The 20631-nt window shown below is 35.7% G+C and overlaps 1 protein-coding gene across 2 annotated transcripts; it reads right to left on the bottom strand.

Moving 5' to 3' along the window:
- Positions 1-960: 960 nt before the first annotated feature.
- On the bottom strand, positions 961-17221 carry LOC110764168 (putative O-methyltransferase 3). Of its 2 annotated transcripts, XM_088251219.1 has the most exons (3): positions 17205-17221; positions 10884-11640; positions 961-1266 (listed from the first exon to the last, which is right to left on the bottom strand). In XM_088251219.1, exons 1-3 carry the CDS (start codon positions 17219-17221, stop codon positions 961-963), a joined length of 1080 nt encoding a protein of 359 aa, XP_088107345.1. The 2 variants fall into 2 exon arrangements, with proteins under 2 accessions (XP_088107345.1, XP_021822779.2); XM_021967087.2 differs by lacking the exons at positions 961-1266; positions 17205-17221 and adding an exon at positions 10144-10706 and having other exon boundaries at positions 10884-11820.
- Positions 17222-20631: the final 3410 nt, after the last annotated feature.

The following is a 20631-nucleotide window of genomic DNA, read 5'->3' as shown; positions in this document are numbered from 1 at the left end:
CCCAGTTCATAAGTCAACAATAACGAGATCTCTCTCGTTACAAATTTGGTTAAGCAAAAGCCAAGACTAGCAGAGTTTGAGTATTTTCAAATATGAAAAACTCAACAAATTTATGAAGAACCCTGACTAAGCAGCACAGGTACTACAGTACACCCCCAGCTCAAGTCCAGCCACTTCTGCCCCTTTCAGACTGGAGAAATCCCAGTTCTGTCCATCCAAAAGCCTTCCAGGGCTTGAAATAGATTGAAGCTCTGCCGAACTCAAGCTTTGGTATCGATTTGCAGCCAAAACCCATCAGTTGAAGTTGTTTGAAGTCCAGTCCAGCACATGCACACTCAGTCCAGCCCAGAACAAAGGCCACTATCCAGACAGAAATGGAAACACAGTCCTCTTCTCATCTTTGTATAGTCAGTTTTCCCTTTTCGAGTCTTGTAAAAAGGAGTTCTGCCTGAAATCAGTTCAATCGTTATCATTTATTCTGGCCAGAACTACCAGTTTTATGTTGAGAAAAAATATGAAGTCCTTACCAGTCTAAGGCATAGAAAAGAACTTACTTGGGATATATTCCTCACCCAAATTCACAATCGTTTGATCAAAGTCAATAGCTTGGGGCGCAAGCTATTCTTATTCCCAAGTCTGTTAGAATCAAAAATTGCTAACAGTGGCACGCTCGACACATAAAGAAAGTTAATTTGCTGACCAAACCATGGTCTTCGAATTAATGGGGAACTTTACCCTACCATCATAGGAAACAAACAGAAACGGGTAAACAAGAGGTACTGCGCACCATTTTTATTTCTTAAGAGCTAAATTATAAACTTTAAGATTACAAAGAAGAAGGAATCATCCAAACTTAGATAATATATGCATATACACACCAAAAGAGGTAAAATAGATTTAGGGTTTATTTCATGAAATTCGCATGCACTTAACATACAATTAAAAGAGTGATGCTTTTTTTCAGGGGTAAACTTCAATAAGAGACCTGAGTCCCAATGTATGTGTAATCTTATAGTGAGAGAATCCAGCAGTCAAAAAGAGCTTTTCCCACTCTGCTTCACTACGCTCTTTGCCATTAAGGTGGACCATCATCAACATATCCCACATGAGCTGAGTTTCAATTGATTTCTTATCCATCTTCTTATCATCTGCAGACACATTTATGTCCAGGATGATAACCTTTTCTCCATTTTTGCTCAGAATTGATTCTCTACTCTTCTTTAATATCTTCACGCTTTCCTCATCACTCCAATCATGCAGAATCCACTGATCATTGATGCCATTCATTAATTAATGGTTAATTACTTTAAAGCAAGCCTTGAATTTATACTCCTCTATCCATATTCTTTCTCAAATTTGGAAGCACAAAGAACTCAAATATTCAGAGATATTAAATAAGTTCTCTTCTAACCCTTTTCATTCATTTTAATATATCATCACTTTTCAATCAAAGTACGCAAAACACCCAACTCCCATTGCAGCCAAAAAAGAACCAAACTCCATGGCACCACAACAAGAAGGTTTATGAAGCATCAAATTATAAAAATTTCTAGAAATTGAGGAACCAAAAGAACTCTTACAATTGATCCAAAGCTAATAGTTAATAGTTTGTTGGCTTAATGACAGAGGTAGTGGAGAAATACTCAAAACAAGTGGTTGTTGCACTCTAGATCTGAAGTCTGAACTGAGGAATACGCAAAGCCTAGTAATCCAATAGTACTATTAAATTTTCAAGACATAATTATCCATAAAGTTTAAGAACAAAGGATGAAAGGACGGGCAGTTGGGTAGGCTAAAGTTTAAGGTTCTACTCCAAAATTAATTGTCAATAAACGAAGTGGCCTAACTCTTTATAAACTCATGCAAGGTCTCTTAAATTTTCAATATGGGACAAATACTGAACATTTTTAACATAACTATCGTTCAAAATGGTTTCATCTATAACGGCTAATCAAGTGGGTTATAGTTTGTGTCAAATAGTGTCTCTTAATTCTGACTCTATATACATGTTTGTATTTTGGCTTATGTGTGTGATTTTTAAATAAACCCAAGTTGATTTCTTTACATATTATTCTTATTGTGTTTGTGTATGTAGTAACTATAATCTGAATGCCTCTAAATTCTAAGTACGTACGTGACTGTACTGTTTCATGCACACTTTAAGCGTGATTATGGATCCTGGCTCACCATAAATGCGGGAAGAAGAGGAAATCAGTGGCAGCAAGAGAGGAGCAGCAGGGAAGTTTATGCAGAAGGCCATGCGATCAATCGGTTTCTTCTAGTGGGTCGCAACGATGCTGTATTCCAAGCGATCGATCGCCTCATCCTTATTTTGTTTGCATGCTGAACGTGGTTTTTTGCAGCGGTTTTAATGTGGCTTTCCTATTTTATTAGGGTTCCTTAACCTAATTAAATAGGGTTTTAGTTTCCTATTCCTAGTTAACTTTTAACCCAAGTCCAATGCATTATAAAAAGGACTTTTGGGGTTATGTTAAATTAGCCGAGCCAAAGAGAGGTCGGGGAATTTAGAAGAGAGATTAACAAGAGAATTTAAGAGGGAATTCTTGGGTGTTCATAAGGGAATCAAAGGGTTTGAGCAAGGGTGAAAGAAAAGAGAGTTAGGGTTCTTGTGAGAGCTAAGGGGGTTCTGGATTGTAACAAAAATTGTTCTTACATACTAGTGAATTTCTCGGGTGAATCACCAAAAAGATGTGGGCATGAGGTTGAACGCTATAAATCTTTGTGTTCTTATGTGTTTGCTTACTCTCTTCATGGTGTGTGTGTTTTATTCTCAAGGGGTTTGTGTGTGATCCAGTTATGTGGTCCATCAACGACAAGGTCTTGGAGTGTTTGCTTAGTCATTCCCTTATATGGCCTTGCTTGGGTTCAGAAGTATTTGGCCAATGCTCACCCAATTGTGCAAGAGAAATTTCAAATATCTTTCATAAATAGTTGTGCTGGGAGTAACAAGAGACCATCACACACTGATAGATTTATAGCAAAAGCTAATTGAAAAAAAAAAGAAAAAAAAAAAAAAAGGAAGAATAGCTAGCTGTTTGGATCCCACATGCCTCATATTCCCGTTGTGCAAGTTTTTAGTGTTTACTGTTTTGGCATGCACTAGCTACTTGCATTCATTTATATCACAGTGATATGATAACCACTTTTTACCAAAAAAACGATCACATGATTGTGCAGTCTTGTCTGAATTTTAGACAGGCCCTCTGCATTATGAAAAAACACAGATGACAGCTGCTGATAGAGATTTGAAGACAGGCCCTCCGCAGTCCACTCACGTAGCTTTCACAATGGATGAGATGAGACTCCCTTGGCCCTTCTTTTGACCCCCTGCAATTAACATTGGAGTCTTCTATGATCTTCCATATCAATTGTTAGGTATCAACATTGAATATATATTAAAATAATCTTAGTGGTACAACAGCGACCCCCGTAAAGAATATTACTGTTAAATACAGTGATGCATGCAAGCAATATTAGATTGATAAAATTAATCTTATAGTTATTGGCAGGATCTGAATCCATAAAATCTTCATACATCATCTACCAAATCAAATCTTCGATTAAGTAACCCAGCACTCTCATTCCCACTAGTAAAAAAACCCTTTGCGCGACCAAACACAATTCGTCGCTCAAAGTCTTACGCGACTAAATTTTGCGCAACGAAACACAAATCGTCGCACAAAGTCACTTTGCGCGACAAACCTTTGCGCGACGACAAAACATCGTCGCTCAAAGTAACTTTGCGCGACAAAACAATAAAATTCGGTGCACAAAGTCTTGCGCGACGAAGTGTGGTTTGTCTCGTAAAGTCTTTACAAAAATAAAGAAAATAAAAAAAATTATTTGTAAAAATCTTTGCATGACTTTGCGATACGAAACAATAAAATTCCGTGCACAAAGTCTTGCGCGACGAAGTGTATTTCGTCTCGCAAAGTCTTTACAAAAATAAATAAAATAATTTTTTTTATGAAAATCTTTGCATGACTTTGCGCGACAAATTTATAAACTTTTTCTCGCAAAGTCTTTACAAAAATAAAAAATTATTTTGTTAGAAAAATATAATATTTTAAATGTATTATATTTTAAATCGACGATCAAATTGGTTCATTGTATTCATATAGGGTCAAGGAGTGTAGCTGTAAAAAATCATCAAAATCGAAATTGAAATAACCGTTAAATCGTGCTTTTTCGTTTATAACCGTCAAAAATTTTTGTCCTATTACTTGATCTCTGAATGTTTATTTTTTCTGATTTTTGGCGTATATGATCTCGAAGTATAAACAAACAAGTTTGACGGTTGGATCTTTGAAACTAGTTTCGTAGAATGCGTATGCCATCAAAACAATATATTCACTAACAATTAAGAGTTTATTTATACTTTCATTAAATACAACATAAGATTTTGTGGTATCCACTAGTGTAAATATTTTAAATTGAAGATCAAATTGAGTCATTGTATTCATATAGGTTCAAGGAGTGTAGCTGTAAAAAGTCATCAAAATCGAAGTTAAAATAACCGTTAAATGGTGATTTTTGTTTATAACCATCGAAAAGTTTTGTCCCATTACGTGATCTCTGAATGTTTATTTTTTCCGATTTTTAGGGTATATGATCTCGAAGTATCAACAAACAAGTTTGACGGTTGGATCGTTGAAACTAGTTTCATAGAATACATATGCCATCAAAACAATATATTCACTAACAATTAAGAGTTTATTTATACTTTCATTAAATATAACATAAGATTTTGTGGTATCCACTAGTGTAAATATTTTAAATTGACGATCGAATGCAGTCATTGTATTCATATAGGGTTAAGGAGTGTAGTTGTAAAAAATCAGAGTTGAAATAACCGTTAAATCTTGATTTTTCATTTATAACCATCAAAATGTTTTGTCCCGTTACTTGATCTCTGAAAAATAAAATTCCCGATTTTTGGCGTATATGATCTTGATGTGTAAACAAATAAGTTTGATGGTTGGATCGTTGAAACTAGTTTCATAGAATGTGTATGCCATCAAAACAATATATTCACTAACAATTAAGAGTTTATTTATACTTTCATTAAATATAACATAAGATTTTGTGGTATCCACTAGTGTGAATATTTTAAATTGACGATCGAATGTAGTCATTGTATTCATATAGGGTCAAGGAGTGTAGCTGTAAAAAATCATCAAAATCAGAGTTGAAATAACCGTTAAATCTTGATTTTTCTTTTATAACCGTCGAAATGTTTTGTCCCATTACTTGATCTCTTAATGTTTATTTTTTCCGAATTTTGGCGTATACGATCTCGAAGTATAAACAAACAAGTTTGACGGTTGGATCGTTGAGTAGCTTTAAATTTGTTTATTTTGTACGTATAACACTTAAGAAATTGAATAGTATATATATTTATTAGTAGGTTTTAATTTTTTTTAAGACTTTGCGTGACCAATATAATAATTCGTCGCGCAAAGTATACTCTAAAAATTTGGGCGGGTACCAAAAATGAGAATTTAAAAAAAAAAAAAATTTATGACTTTGCGCGACTAATATATAGCAGTTCGTCGCGCAAAGTATACTCTAAAAATCTGGCGAGTACCAAAAATGGGAAATTTTTTTATAAAAAAAATTACGACTTTGCTGGACGAATATATAATTCGTCGCGCAAAGTTTTGCGGGACCAATATATCATTCGTCGCGCAAATTTTTGCGGGACCAATATATAGTTGTTTGTCGCGCAAAGTATACTCGAAAAATTTGGGCGGGTACCAAAAATGCGAAATTTTTTTTAATTTTTTTTTCCAACTTTGTGCGACCAATATATACTAGTTCATCGCTCAAAGTATACTCTAAAAATTTGGGCGGGTACCAAAAATGCGAAATTTTTTTTAATTTTTTTTTCCAACTTTGCGCGACCAATATATAGTAGTTCGTCGCGCAAAGTATACTCTAAAAATTTGGCGGGTACCTGTTGCTTCGATTCAGCTGCACCAAAATGGTTTCAATTGCATCCTCAACTTGTGATACTCGCAAGTGCACGAGCCGTTTGGTAGTATAGCATATGTAAGTGCGAGGTCGATCCCACGAGGATTGGTGATTGAATGATCCAATTTGTTTCCCCTACACAAAATAGAAATGAAAAAAGAAAATAAATAAAACAAGAAAGAATGAAATAACTCAAGCAAATAAGTTCCCAAGTTCAATTAGATTAACGGATTGATTCTAGCTAAAGTATGATTAAGCCATGGTGTTTGGTCATAACCTTGTGTTCCTAATTCCCTAATTTGATCATTTGTTGTCTAACCTAAAACTAAGCATTAGGAACCCATTAAGCATAGAAGAACAATTTAAACAACCAAGCATGTATCTAATCCCTGTTGTCGAATGTCCATATATACTCTTCCTATTCATAGTTCAATTCGAATTAAAGCATGGTATCTACTCTTAATTCAAACCAAGATAGCTAACATGCAAGCCTAAATGGTGATCAATCATTCAAACTAGCATATTAACTTATAAGCATAATGAATAAGAACAAAAATCATAATTGAAACTGGGAAACTAATTAAACTTGAATACTTAAGAAAAAATGTACATTACAAATAAAAGTAAAGTAGAACTTGAAAAACTTAAGGAGAATTTCAGCACAAATATTTCATTACAACAATTGAAAACTAGAAAGGAAACTAAGAGAATTTGAGGGAGAGAAGGGAAGGGAGCTCTAGAGAAGTGTTTGAGAGCTCCCCCCCTTGGGGTCTGTTTTGAAGCTTGAAGGCTTCTCTATTTATAGGGCTAAGAGGGAGGAACATCATGATGGATTCCCACACCATCCTTCATCTTTTGCTGCTGCACCTCAAGCATCTTCACATGGGTTCAAAGGTGATCAGATGTGGCTGCCTTTGCTGCCAACCCATGTGGTTGCCTTTTGGTTGCTGAAAAACGAGTTTTCTGAACCAGGCTTGGTGTAGGAAGGCCAGAGGTTTCAAAACGTATCCAATGGGGCTCAAATTTGGATATGTTATACTAGACACCCATTGGAACAACTTCTATGAAGATCTTCACCTCATTCGAGCCCCATAGCATGCTGATCCAAGGCCAAGAAGTTGACCTACGAAATTGGGCTGGAAAGGGGTTGTAGCCAAAATGTGTTTGTCTTTAAGCTCATATTCCTCATAAGCCAATCAGCCCTTAACATGCATGGATTGCATCAAATGTTATCTCTTGCTATCTTAACCTACAAAACACACAAACATAGGTAAGTGACTCAAAATAAAGAGAAACTAAGCAAAATCACTAAGTAAAGAAGGCATGCAAGTGTATGAAATTATGGACTTATCAAAATAGAAAATGAATTAAAAGCACAAGTTTAACTCAATAACATAATCAAATCATAAGCTAGAAGGGTACAAAATGATATACAATTATGAACCGATCAGTACCAAAAATGGGAATTTAAAAAAAAAAAATTTACGACTTTGCGGGACCAATATATAGTCGTTCGTCGCGCAAAGTATACCCGAAAAATTTGGGCAGGTACCAAAAATGGGAAGCAGGAATATTGTGGTTGCGCAAAACTTTGAGCGACCAAAATTTCGTCGCTCAAAACCCTAAAAATTTGGGCGCGCACCAAAAATGGGAATGTTTTTTTAAAAAAAATTTCGAGACTTTGCGCGACCAATATATTGTTTCGTCGCGCAAAGTGATACGGTTTTTAAAACCAAAATAACACCTCCACCATTTTCTCAATGTCTTCTACTCTTACCTCTCCTCTCTCTTTCCTTCTCCCCAAATCCTACCCTTTCTCTCACACTCACTCCTCTCACTTAGTCTCTCATCTCTCTCTTCACTATCTCTCACTCTCACTCACTCTCTTATCTCTCTTTTCATCATCTCTCACTCTCACTCACTCTTTCATCTCTCTCTCACTATCTTCTCTATTCTCTCACACTCACTTCTCCCTCTCATTCTCACTCACTCAAAATCTTGCCAAAAGGTATATTCTCTCCAAAGTTTAATTTTTTTTTTCATTAATATGTGTTTTTGGAGTTAGTTTTGAGTTTATGCCAATTTTTTGTTATTTTGTTGTTATTTGACAATATTTTTTTTTTTTTTTGGTAGGGAATTGTCGAGACTTTGACGGCTAAAGTTGAGGATTTGGACGCTATCGAAACATATCCTCCGCCACTACCACCACAATAGGCTTGTAGATTTTATTATTGTACTTTGTTAATTTATGTGTACATTTTGAATATTATATATATTGGATAATTTGACCACTATTTTTCATATGTAATTTTATTTTGAATATGTCAATTTAAATTAAAGTAATTAAAAAAAAAACATACAATTAAATTAAATTTGAAAAATTAATATAATGAAATTGATATAAAAGAAATAATAAAACAAAATGTCAAAAACCTTGGGCGACAAAATATTTCGTCGTGCAAACTATTAAACTAGTTAATTTTAATTAATTTTTTTTTAAAAATAAAAAATAAAAAAAATTAAATATTTGCGCAACATTAGGATTCGTCGCGCGAAGTGTATTTGCGCGACGTTAACTTTTGTCGCGCAAAATAATATTATTCGTCGCGCAAAGTAATTAATATTCGTCGCGCAAAGTTGATACTATTCGTCGCGCAAAGTAGTTATAATTCGTCGCGCAAAGTATCTTTTAGCAACGTTAGTATTCGTCGCGCAAAGTTCTTATAGTTCGTCGCAAAACCTTTCTTTACAATCTTTGCGCGACCAAAATTTCGTCGCGCAAACTTTGCGCGACAAAATTGTACTTTGCGCAACAAAATTATTTCGTCGCGCAAAGTGTTTTTTGTAGTAGTGGTGGTTTACCACTTTTACCATTAAAGTCCACGTTGTTTCAATTTGATTGTTATTATCCTTATTGCTTTGAATTTAAGAATTCAAGAACAGTCTCCAATTTGTGTCAAACTCGAGTAACTACCGTTACTTGTCAAGGAGAATTTCGGAACAAAAACAAATGCTGGAAATAGAAGAAAGGGAGAGGCATTTCCCTCCCCATTCCCACCTTCCCACCAAGTTGTCTAGCCACCCCTCTCATCACGACCACCACCAACCCTCCTCCTCCTCCAACACAATTTAAATTATTGAACAACAACCATTGCAAAATATTACAACCTTCCATACATTAGAGAATCCAAAATTTGCCGTGATACAAACTTGGAATTTGCCAAACCCATGAAAATCCACCAAAACTAATATTTGTAGTACTGTGTTATGAACCAAGAATTGAGATTTATCAAAAATAAAAAGGAAAAAATAATTTACCAAACAAATAAAATTCGCCAAGCACGTGAAATTTCCCCCAACAAATCAATAGAAATAGAAATTGGGTGGTTGTTTCTCTATAACGTTTTCTGAGAAAATTGCAGAACGAAAAGAAAATTAAGAAAAAAAGGAAAGTTTAGAGAGGGATTGATAAGAGAGAAGAAAATGGAGATGTGAAGGTTGTCAGGTGAGTGGGATCTAATAGTAAGTTCCCATTGAGCTTCTGGAAGGGTGGTTGTGGCTTCTACTTTGGGCTGGCGTGGGGGAAGGGACTGGGTGGGTGAGTAGATATTGAGGAGGGGTGGGGCGCACTGGAGAACATCGGCGAGGAGGTACATGGTTTGGATGAGGGAATTGGGGGATGGGTGTTGGGTGTTACAGTCGCGGCGGGGCATGAGAGAGAGAGAGAGAGAGAGAGAGAGAGATGACGGTCGTAGATTTGTATTGGGTTGGGGACATAGGGTCCCATGTGGTGCAGAGGGTTTCTCTCTTCCTTCTCTTTCTTTCATTTTCCTTTTTTATTTTTTTATTTTTATCTTTCTTGTTTTGGACCAAAATGCTCCTCAGCAAGTAACTCAGTTACTCTAATTTGAAAAAAATTTGAGAATGTCTTTTTTTATTTTATATAAATACTACGAGGTGAGATTAATCCCCGCTCGGGGTTCGGCAAATTGGAGAATGTCTTTGAATTGCACCACATGGGTGAAAATGATCAAATTGAAACAACAAGACTTTAGTAGTAAAAGTGATAAATCACAGGATCGAAAGTAATATAGAAAAAAGATGTTTCAGAAATCTGAGCAATTGCCAAATGATGAAGAGAGAACTAGATAGATAGAAGAGGTCGTGTTCATTACTGGGTCTAAGCAAAGAGATAAAAGTCCCCGCTTATATATGTTTGGTGGAATACATATATAACAAGAATTAACTCCAAAATTTTCCCCAGAATTTCCAGAGCAGCTCCCAAATTGACAAACTTGCATTTAATACAATACTAAATAAACTAGGTACCATTAATTTACCTTGAACAAGATTACAATACACTACATGCTACCAACATAATACATTAAGCAGGTGTGCTTCATTATAAATCAAGGATAAACCTCAATGAGAGACCTTAAACCCAAACAGGGAGAAATCTTATAGTGGCTGAAACCTGCGTCAGAAAATAGCTTGGCCCATTCTTTCTCATTCCTTTCTTTTCCTGTAGCTATAACCATCATCAGCATATCGAAGAAAAGTTGTGTTTCCCCAGATTCCTTATCTGTATTCTTGTTCTCCAACATCATATCTACGATAATCACCTTGCCTTTCTTGCCCTCTCTTGTAACTGCCTCTTTACATCGCTCGAGTATTTTCACGCATTCTTCATCACTCCAGTCATGCAATATCCACTGTTTGTCACACACAATCACCAAACAAAATCATCTAATTACTTATGGACCCAATTTGATTTATACTTTAAATTTAAAGTCCAATTGGAAAGCATACTCTGCCTCACATATATTGTATTGATATAAATGGACATCTGTATTTAACAATATAATATCACTAAGGATGAGATGATTTACCTTCAAAAAAATAGCATCGGCCGCAGGCACAGCCTCAAACATGTCCCCTGCAACATATTCCAAGTTCTTACTCCCTTTTAGGTCAGCAACTACATGAGGGAGATCAAGTACAGTGCATTTCATATGAGGGAAGGCATCAGCAATGGACTTGGCCACAGTTCCCGTCCCACCACCCACGTCAACCAACGAATCCACTCCTTGAAACACCCCCTTGCAGTCATCAATCATCAAGCTCGAGATCAACCGGGCATCGCTAGCCATGGCGTCATTGAAAAAATGTGCAAGGGTCGGGTCCTGGTTCCCATAATCCCAAAATGTCATCCCATTAACCACGTGAAATGGCGTAGGATTGTCATTTTGGAACCAAGTGGTCAAATACTGCCATGGATCGGTTATGATGGGATTGAGCATGGCAAGTAAGAAGGGCCTTGCGCTCATGGGATTGTCTTTGAGGAGGAGTGCGGAGGCGTCTGTTAGTACATAACCTTGTTCGCCGCTGCCACTCAGACTTTCTCTGGCAAAGAAGCCGGAGTGGACTAAGATTCGCATGAGGCGTGGGATGAAATGAGCTTTTGTTGGGGAAATTGGTAGGGCGGAGACAAGCTCGGAAAGAGTCATGGGTTGGCCATGTTTTTGGATGACATCTGGGATATCTAATTGAACTGCACATTTGAGGGACATAGAATTTATGAAGCTGAAAATGTGGTTCCAAATGTGGGCTTGTGCTTGGAGTAGCTCATGACTTGCTCTCGCTTCACTACCCATGCCTTGCTATTGGCTCAAGATTTGGTGAGAATTCAGATTGATGCAAATCTCTTTATAGAAGTGTGTGGACTGGAGGGGAGCTAGAGGAGCTTAGTGCGATAAGGGGGATTGAGATATATTTGGAAATTGGGATACCCATGGTTTCCATGTGAACAAACTAATCCAAGTGCTAGACATGTTAATTGGTTCTTGTATTTGATGGTCGACTCTATTTTTTTCTTCTTCTACTGTATGCAATTACTGTTATATGTAAACTCTTACAGCAAATAAATAACAATGATTCATAGTAAAATGTGGTTTGTGCACGCAAGACAACTGGCAAATATTGCTGGGGTCAGGAGACCAACGGAATTATAAAACTAAACTAATTCACACAACATGAATCATGTAAAAGTAATTCATCTTTACTGCTAATAAAGTGGTTATAAAAATATATATATATATAGTGATTATTAACATAAAATCATGTAAGGAGAATGCAAGTAGCTAAATTCCAATCATATCAACCTTTTGATCTCAAGAGTTGTCAAACTCCCTTGCAAGAAACAAACTAAAGTTTTTTTTTTTATACTATTTTTTTTATTTTAAAATGTGGGTTGTGCAATGCCTAGCTCCATTAAGCTTTCTAATTAACCCATATAGCGAGTGTTAGGCCAATGGCTCTCAAACCAAAAAGGCTTTAAGGCACTAGGTGTAGAGACCCCTAAGAGCTTACTAACTCAAGTTAAAAAGGCTACAAAACTAAACTAGCCACACAAAATTATTCACACCCAGAACTTCACCGTTTGACGCAAACACTCACTGCAGATTAGGAAAGAGGCCCGGTTACTAAGTAGAAGCTTGAATAGAACTGTCACATCCCAATTTTTTTAAATATTGAGAGAGTGAGGTAAAAGAAAAACTAAAACAAAAAATTTAAATAGCAAGAAACAAGAGAACTAAACATAAACTTCTATTTAAACCAAAATAATTTACGTTGTAATTTTACAAGCAAAATTACAGGAAAGTACAGACTTTTAACAAAACATCCAAAACTATCTGCAACTCGTTCTTCTTGTTTCCTTGTCACAACTAAACTTCAGATTCAAACTACATGCTGATAATATCTCGATATTATCGGAATTCAAGCTGAAATGGTGAAATTATCGATAATACCGCAATTTTTTGACCCAAAAATACTTGAAAAATGCTGAAAATTATCCTTGTTGTGCATGGAGGGATTCGAACCCTTGCCTCTGTGAGAAACAGCCCAACACCTTATCCAACTCAGCTGCGTACGTGTTTGTGATTATATTTTCGGCGTGTAATATTTATAGTCTTTAAAATGTCTGTAAGCTAATATTTATTATATAGGATAAATTTCTATATTAAAAAAGACACCAAGGGAATTCGAACCCCTCCCATTTTACTCCTTCAACACCTTAACCACCATATCACTTATGTTTTTGTGAAAATATGCTAAAATATTTATATATATACATGGTTTTGTTTTGAATTTTTTTTGCAAGAAACAAATTGTTTTGAATTCTTTTGACCATTCCTTTTCAAGTCTCTACTTTTGAACTACTCACCACATTTCAACTTACATCCCTTACCCTACCATTCAACCACTCACCTAACTAATTAGTTGTAGTCATATTTCTATATATATAGTTAGGTAGTCCTATTTCTATATATCTATATATATAAAGCAAAAGGCAGAGAATGGTGAAACATTCAAAATACCAGAAAATGCCCTTGGGTAATGCAAACATTAAGAATTGAAATTATTAATTAAATGAGGATAATATGGTAAATTCACACTTTTTCATATTTTAAAAAATTAAAATTAAAAGAAAAATCAGATAATGGATCCTATTTTTATGAAACACAACTACCCATTATCTTTTTTAATTCTAAAATAAATTTAAACTTTTTTAAAAAAAAGCCTCTCGCAGGCACGGAAGTGCGTGCAGAGAGGCTAGTACAAATAAAATCAAATGGTCCCATGCCGTCCCTTATTTCTCAACATCTCTCCAAAACAAAACATAATGCTCGTGTCATTCTCAACATCTATCAATCTCAATTTCCCCCCAAGTGTAAAAAAAACTGAACTATATTAAGTTATTCTCATTCATTATTGTTATTTAATTTGCATGTTTATTATTATCTATTCCAAAATTTTGGTGGTATTATAATTTAAATTGTGTCAATTAATTACTTAGTCAATGGCATGTGGTTTTTAATTTTTCTATTCTTTATTTGGTCACTTACATGTGTGTTTATTGTCTCTTAATTCATTATTAAAGACTTTATATGCTTTCATCATATTTTGTTACATTTGTTTAATTATTAATTTATTGTTGGTCTATACAGATTCTATTTGGCCTTTACACAAAGGGTTCCATATTTAAGGTAAGTGTACAAACTTATATTTATATTATTGTAATTTATACAACAACATAAAATTTGTGTGGACCCGTGCATGTGATCTAAGAACCAATACTTGCATGTTTATTATTTTATTATCGAATTGAATTATTATTCATTATTAGGTTTTATTATTCCATATTATTTTTATAATTACTTAAATTCCTACAATCATTTTCTTTACTTCCTATTTAATTCTTCTGTAGAATAACTTTATTATTTAGGTTCTCTTATATAACCGTCACTACTATATTTTTTGGCCAAAAAATAATTACCTAATTTCCATGAAAAATAAATATAGGTACGTTTAAGATGTCTAGTGGAGTTACTAAACGTGATCCAGCTTGGGAACATGGAGACCCAATAGACGGAAACAAATATGGCACAATTTGCAAATATTGTGGTCGGGTAATGAAGAGTGGTGGAGTGACATGACTTAAGTACCATCTTAGTGGATTAGATCCAGGAAATAATGTCCATCTTAGTGGAGTGACATGACTTAAGTACCATCTTCGTGTTTTTGGCCTACCGATATTTTCGATATCACCGATATTTTAGACCTTGCCCATTATATAAAATAATACCCATCTCAATTATCCCATAGTTCCCCTTTTGCTAGTCATCTTGTCCATACCATTGATCTCCAAGCCCAAATCATCCAATCGACAATTATACCGCCGATTTCCTAATCTACTGTGCACACAGGCTCGCCTGAACTTGGTCCCTACAATGGTCACTCAACTACACAAAAGAACCTTCCCATTACCCTCTTTTCCATAATTTCTTTGTCAACCCAAGAATTCCAAACACTGACAACATATGAACATGTCAATATTAATCAAATTATAATGATAATTGACAACATGTAAACACCCAATATCAAGGATAATAATCGAATAATATTACCAAGCATAATATAGTGTTCACAATATTTAATTAAATCAATTTATGCAAAGCCTCCCCAAGAAAAACCCCTACCTCAAATCCAAAGCTATTGTACAACTCCCAGATGAGCTTTTCCAAAATCTTACCACACTTAGTTTTCACTCTCTCTCTTTTTTTTTTTTTTTTTTTTACGAATTTTAGGAAACTAACAAAACTTTGAAGAAGCTATGATTCAAGAACTATTAGGTAAGGCTATTTATAGTAAGCTAGAGTCAGAAAAAAAATATATAGATATAGCTTAACATTGTGCCACATAACTAGCCTAGGGATTTCTAGACTACATCCTAGGGATTTCTAGACTTCATGGGTGGCTTGAAAGTAAACTGCCACCCCAATTAACCTTAGGTGCTGGCTCTGGAGAGTGCATAGTGAGCACTTTCCAATTACGTTTATATATATAAGAATATCCATTGTTCTTACACCTCATGCCAAAACCAAGGTCTAAAATATCGATGATATCGGAAATATCGATAGTCCAAAAACACGGAAATTTCGATGGAAATATCGGGATATTATTAATATCGATAAAAATTGAATAAAAACTATGGAAATTGCAAGAAAAACTTGGAAATTGTTATTGAAACTTTGCAGGATGTTTATTTAGTCAATTATCTATTAGTTTATCAAAAAAAAATTGGAAGGAAATACATTACATGATGGATTTAAATTATTTAAGTTGATTATATAGCGAGCTGGCAAACACTGTGAGTGTAGAAAATATGTAGTAATTAATGAAAGAAGATTAAACACACCATAATCATTTATATATAATGAATTACTACAACTAATTAGTTAGGTGAGTTGTTGAATGGTGGCCAAGTGTTGTAAGTTGAAACGTGGGGGGGGGGGGGGGGGGGAGTAGTTCAAAAGTAGAAACTTGAAAATGAATGGTCATGTGAAATTTTTTTTTTTTTTGGATGAAGATCATGTGAAAATTTGTTTCTTGCAAAAAGAATTCAAAACAAAACCATGTATATATATATATATAGTTCAGCATATTTTCACAAAGACATAAGTGATATGGTGGTTAAGGTGTTGAAGGAGTAAAATGGGAAGGGTTCAAATCCCCTTGGTGTTTTTTAATATACAAATTTATTCTAGATTGTAGACATTTTTAAAGATGTTATAAATATTACACGAAGCAACTCTAATCACAAACCCATCTTTAGTGAGTTGGTTAAGGCGCTGGGTTTGGTGCATAGTTGAAGAGGTTCGAATCCCTCTATGCGCAAAAGGTGAGTTTTCAATATTTTCATGTAATTTTGGGTTTGATATCGCGATATTACCAATATATCACGATAATATTGATAATATCGCGATATATTGCCCAAATAATGCATGATAAATGTTGAATTTATCGACCTCGATATTATGACGATAATTACTCGTTATAGTACCAAAATATCGCTCCCTTGAAAATCCGATAATATCAGCGAAATATCGCAATACATTGGCCAAAACATACCACCTCATGCTTTAATTGTTTTTTGAAGACTCCATAATGCAACACGTCACTTTTTAAGAGAAAGCTTAGTAAGCAACAAACACCCTTCTAAAAGCTTTTGTAAAGTGTGTGTATAGAATAAATATGAAATGAATTGATATAGTTAAAGCCATACAATAAGGTTTGATAGGCTATAGCTAGATTCATGTGGCTTGCCATACAACTATGTATATATATTATCAATTATATAGTTTTGAAAACTATTGAGGCCCAAAAAAGTCACGAGAAGCCCAAAGACATTTAAAGCCCAATATAACATAAAATGTTGGTCATGCGTTAATCCAAGCTGTATTTTGTGAATTAATTCATTAAATAAATAATAGTGTCCATACCATGCGAAGCCAATAATACATTTTTCATATGTCAATCACCTATCAAGCTCACATGAACCCAAGTCATGTGGTTTACGGGGCTTGCATGAGGGATTGTGGTGTGGAAGGTTACGGAGGTCCACAAGGCCCACGGAAGCTCTTGGATAATGGAGACTTTGGGCTAAGTACTTGAGAGCACCAAAGTCCAAGCCCATTACATAGAGTTCTCCAATGTGGGTAAGCAAATGAGATATTTTCCAAGCATTTCCTTTTATCCATAGGAAATAGTCATTTTCCAAATACCTAGCTTTACCCGTTGGAAATAAGCATTTTCCAGCACTCCATATTACCCATTGGAAACAAGCCAATTCCAAAACTTCCCTTTACCCGTTGGAAATAGTCATTTTCCAATGCTTAGCTTTACTCGTTGGAAATAAGAATGTCCCAATGCTCCATTTTACCCATAGGAAATAGACTAGCTCCAACACTTCCTTTTACCTATTGGAGATAAAGGAAAACCCTCACCCTCTACAAATTGGGAGGCATTTGCCCAGCCAAAACCAACCATCTCTTGGTTGATGCAAGCCTCCCAACAACCATGATAACTCATCTTCCTTCCTCTTTTTGGCTGCTGCAAGCATTCCAGCAGCCATCCCAGCCATCAACCTCCATCTTTTGGCTGCTGCAAGCATCCCATCAGCTGTCAACCAACATCTCTTGGTTGCTCAAGCACCCCAGCAACCGTCGAACCACTTTCCTTCCTCCCTTTGGCTGCTGCAAGCATTCCAGCAGCCATCCCAGCCATTCTTCAACCATCACAACCGAGATTTTCCTTCCTTCTCATACCCTTCCAAGCTTTAAATACCATATCCTTCAAGCCTCAAGCTTTTCCCCCCATCCTCCTTCTCTTGAACTCTTAAATCCATAAAGCCTCACCAAGCATAACTCCAAGCTTTTCCTTCATTCCAAGCTATAAACACCATAGCCTTCAAATCTCAAGCTTTTCCTCCCATCCTCCTCTTGAAACTCTTAAATCCTCATAGTCATAGCCACAAACAACAAATTATCAACACCCCAAACTTAAGCATATCCAACACCAAGCCAAGCACATGCATTCTCATTTGCTAAACTTGTGGGTCTTTAGCTCCCACACTCCAAGCTCTCATGCCAAGCTCACACAATCTCATATCAACATCAGCAAGTCATCTTCAGCTCTTCTTCAAGCTGCCAAAAACATCAACAAGTCATCTTCAACTCTTCGTCAAGCTGCTGGAAACATCAGCACCAAACACGCAGCCCCTGGAAGAAGAACAGAGTACTCTCCTGGGACTTGCTACTCCCTCGGGATGCTTTGGGCCTAGTTCTCGCTAACTCAGACACGAGGTAATTTCACCCATTTGCTCATTACGGCAGCCCAGCCCATTTGTAGCTCCCTGAACGAAAAAGACCCCAACAATAACTAATAATTATAAATAATTAATTTTATGAAATATTAATATACATATTTAAAATTATGGGGTTTCACAAGAACACTATTATTTCATGAACTTTTCTTTCCATCTTTTTGTTTCATTTAAAAAAAAAAACAAGATGAGTCAAAAGCAAGGTCGTCCAACTTTGTCAAAGATAAATGATTAAACACAATTGGTTTTTAACTTTATACCCCACAAAAACTGTTAGTGTGCTTGTGTAATTTGTCAAAGTATAACTCGTGAATCATCCATTAACTAGAAATAAATGAAAAAGACTCAAAAGTGGGATAATTATCATATCGTTCATATGTTCTCAATCTTAAAATCATTCATGAATATAAAATAAGTCTAAGTGCAATGCATTCTTGTTAGTGACAAAAAGTACAAAGACTATGAAAAACAAACAACATAGTGCACTAACCTCATGAAAACAAACTAATATGAAAAACAAACAACAAAGTGCACTAACCTCATGAAAACAAACTAATATTTATATTTTTTTTCTTCAAAATAAATGACAAAAATAAACAAAATAAACAAAACCAAAAACAAAAACAAAAACAAAAACAAAACTAACATGTTGCAAAAAGAAAATAATATAATAAACACATCTTCTCTACCCCAACCAAAGACTAACATTGTCCTCAATGTTTAAACATATAAGCATAATAAAAAGAAGAGTGTAGCGTTACCTGAGAATTGACATCCAAAGTGAAAGCCTGCAACTTGTTAGTGTACTAAAAATAAAAAAATAAAAAAAACAAAACAAAAAAAAAATGTAAATTTGTTTTTTTAAGTGAACATAAATTTCTAAACTAATTATATACAACAGATGAACTAAGGGAAGTCCAATCAATCCTGTTAAACAGGATCGTTCAAAGAAACTGTCTCATCTTTTAGAACACATCTCCCCAAGTACAGTTTAAGTCGTTGGCCAATAACCTTAAAAATATTTCCATTCTAGGGATCCTCAACTTCAACAGTCTCATATGTAAAAACTCTTTTCACAATGAAAGGTGTACCACCCCGACCCAATTTAATTGTGTTATTTAATTTTTTTAATTGTGAAATTACATTTTTGCCCTTAGGGTAGGGGCACTTTAGTGACTTTTTGTTCTAGAAGAATTTTGGGGAATTGAATGACACCTTAGCGTCGAGCTCGCCGATATGAGTTCGGAGACAGGCTGCACGCTCAGTTCCGAGTTGTAACGAACATGTAAAGGTCTGAAAACCGAAAAGACGTAAAGCTAATTTTAAAATTTGTCAAAGAAACCCTAAATATCCAACTTCTCTGTCTCATTCTCACACACGTCAGCCCCCCCTCCAGACTTTTTCTCTCTTCTCTCTCTCTCTCTCTCTCCGATGATGCTACCACTTTTAGCAGCAAGTTGGTCGCCGTCCGGTGACCAAATTCAACAATTATGGTCCCAAAAGAGCTGCCTCTCTCCCCTCTACCTGACCCACCCCTTTTCCTAGCTCAAAAACTAGGCGTTTGGCAACTGTGACGACTGGAAATCTCGACAGAAACGATCATCATCAACGGCGACGTTTCAGGCCACTTTAGGTCACGCCACCACTTGGAACAGACAGCTCTCTCTCTCTTGCTTTCCCCTAGGTTGCACAACACCATTGGTGGCTGTTGTAGCCGTAACGAAGCTGGGAAGTTCCGGCCAACACCCTAAAGGGTTTGGCTTCGATTCCCCTATTTCCGGCCTATTTTTGGTTGTGGTCTAACAACAATAGTTGATCCCCTTATTCGTCTGATTTTGTTGGTATAGGTAATGTAGGGTGTTTCGAGAATTTTCCACTACCGAAAGTTTCTCAAGACACTCGCCATTGCCTGCGGCGCATGGGCTACTGTGTGGTTGCCCATTTTGGTTCTAGAATGTTCCCCACGTAGTCTCGAGCATGATGGTATGCTTGGATTTGGGATTTTTTGTCACTTGACTATCAATTGGATAGTGCGCCTATTTTGCAATATCCAGGTTCGATAGGTTCCGACCGTTCGATCGATTCCAATTTCATTTATGTTGTTTCTTGTACCTCTAGGATCGTTTAGGAACTTTTGAATCGGAAATCAGAGGTCGTGGACAACGTTGGCCCAGTTGACCAATATAGAAAGTTTGACCATTCGGTTGGCCGCAAGTCTATCGAGGTCGTCTCATCCTTCAAAAAATTTTAGATTGACTTTAAGAACTCTCTTGAAATTTGTGCACACAATTAAAGTTCATGGTTGGAGTACTTTTATTAATGAAGTCTTCTTGTTCTTCAAAATAGGTACCCAGGTTCCAAGTATGCAACAGGCGGGACCCTCACAAGGTCAAGCAGCTTTGGATTATTTG

Source organism: Prunus avium, chromosome 3, assembly GCF_965620075.1.
Source record: "Prunus avium chromosome 3, drPruAviu1.hap1.1, whole genome shotgun sequence".
NCBI classification, from domain to species: Eukaryota; Viridiplantae; Streptophyta; class Magnoliopsida; order Rosales; family Rosaceae; genus Prunus; species Prunus avium.
Note: the sequence above shows the minus strand (reverse complement) of the source record. Positions and strands in the feature narration are given on the sequence as shown.

Excerpts from the sequence above, each read along its gene's own strand:
- LOC110764168 (XM_088251219.1), bottom strand. Across the intron at positions 1,267-10,883 it reads CCGATGCTATTTTTTTGAAG|TGGATTCTGCATGATTGGAG; the intron begins GTAAATCATCTC and ends ATCAATGATCAG.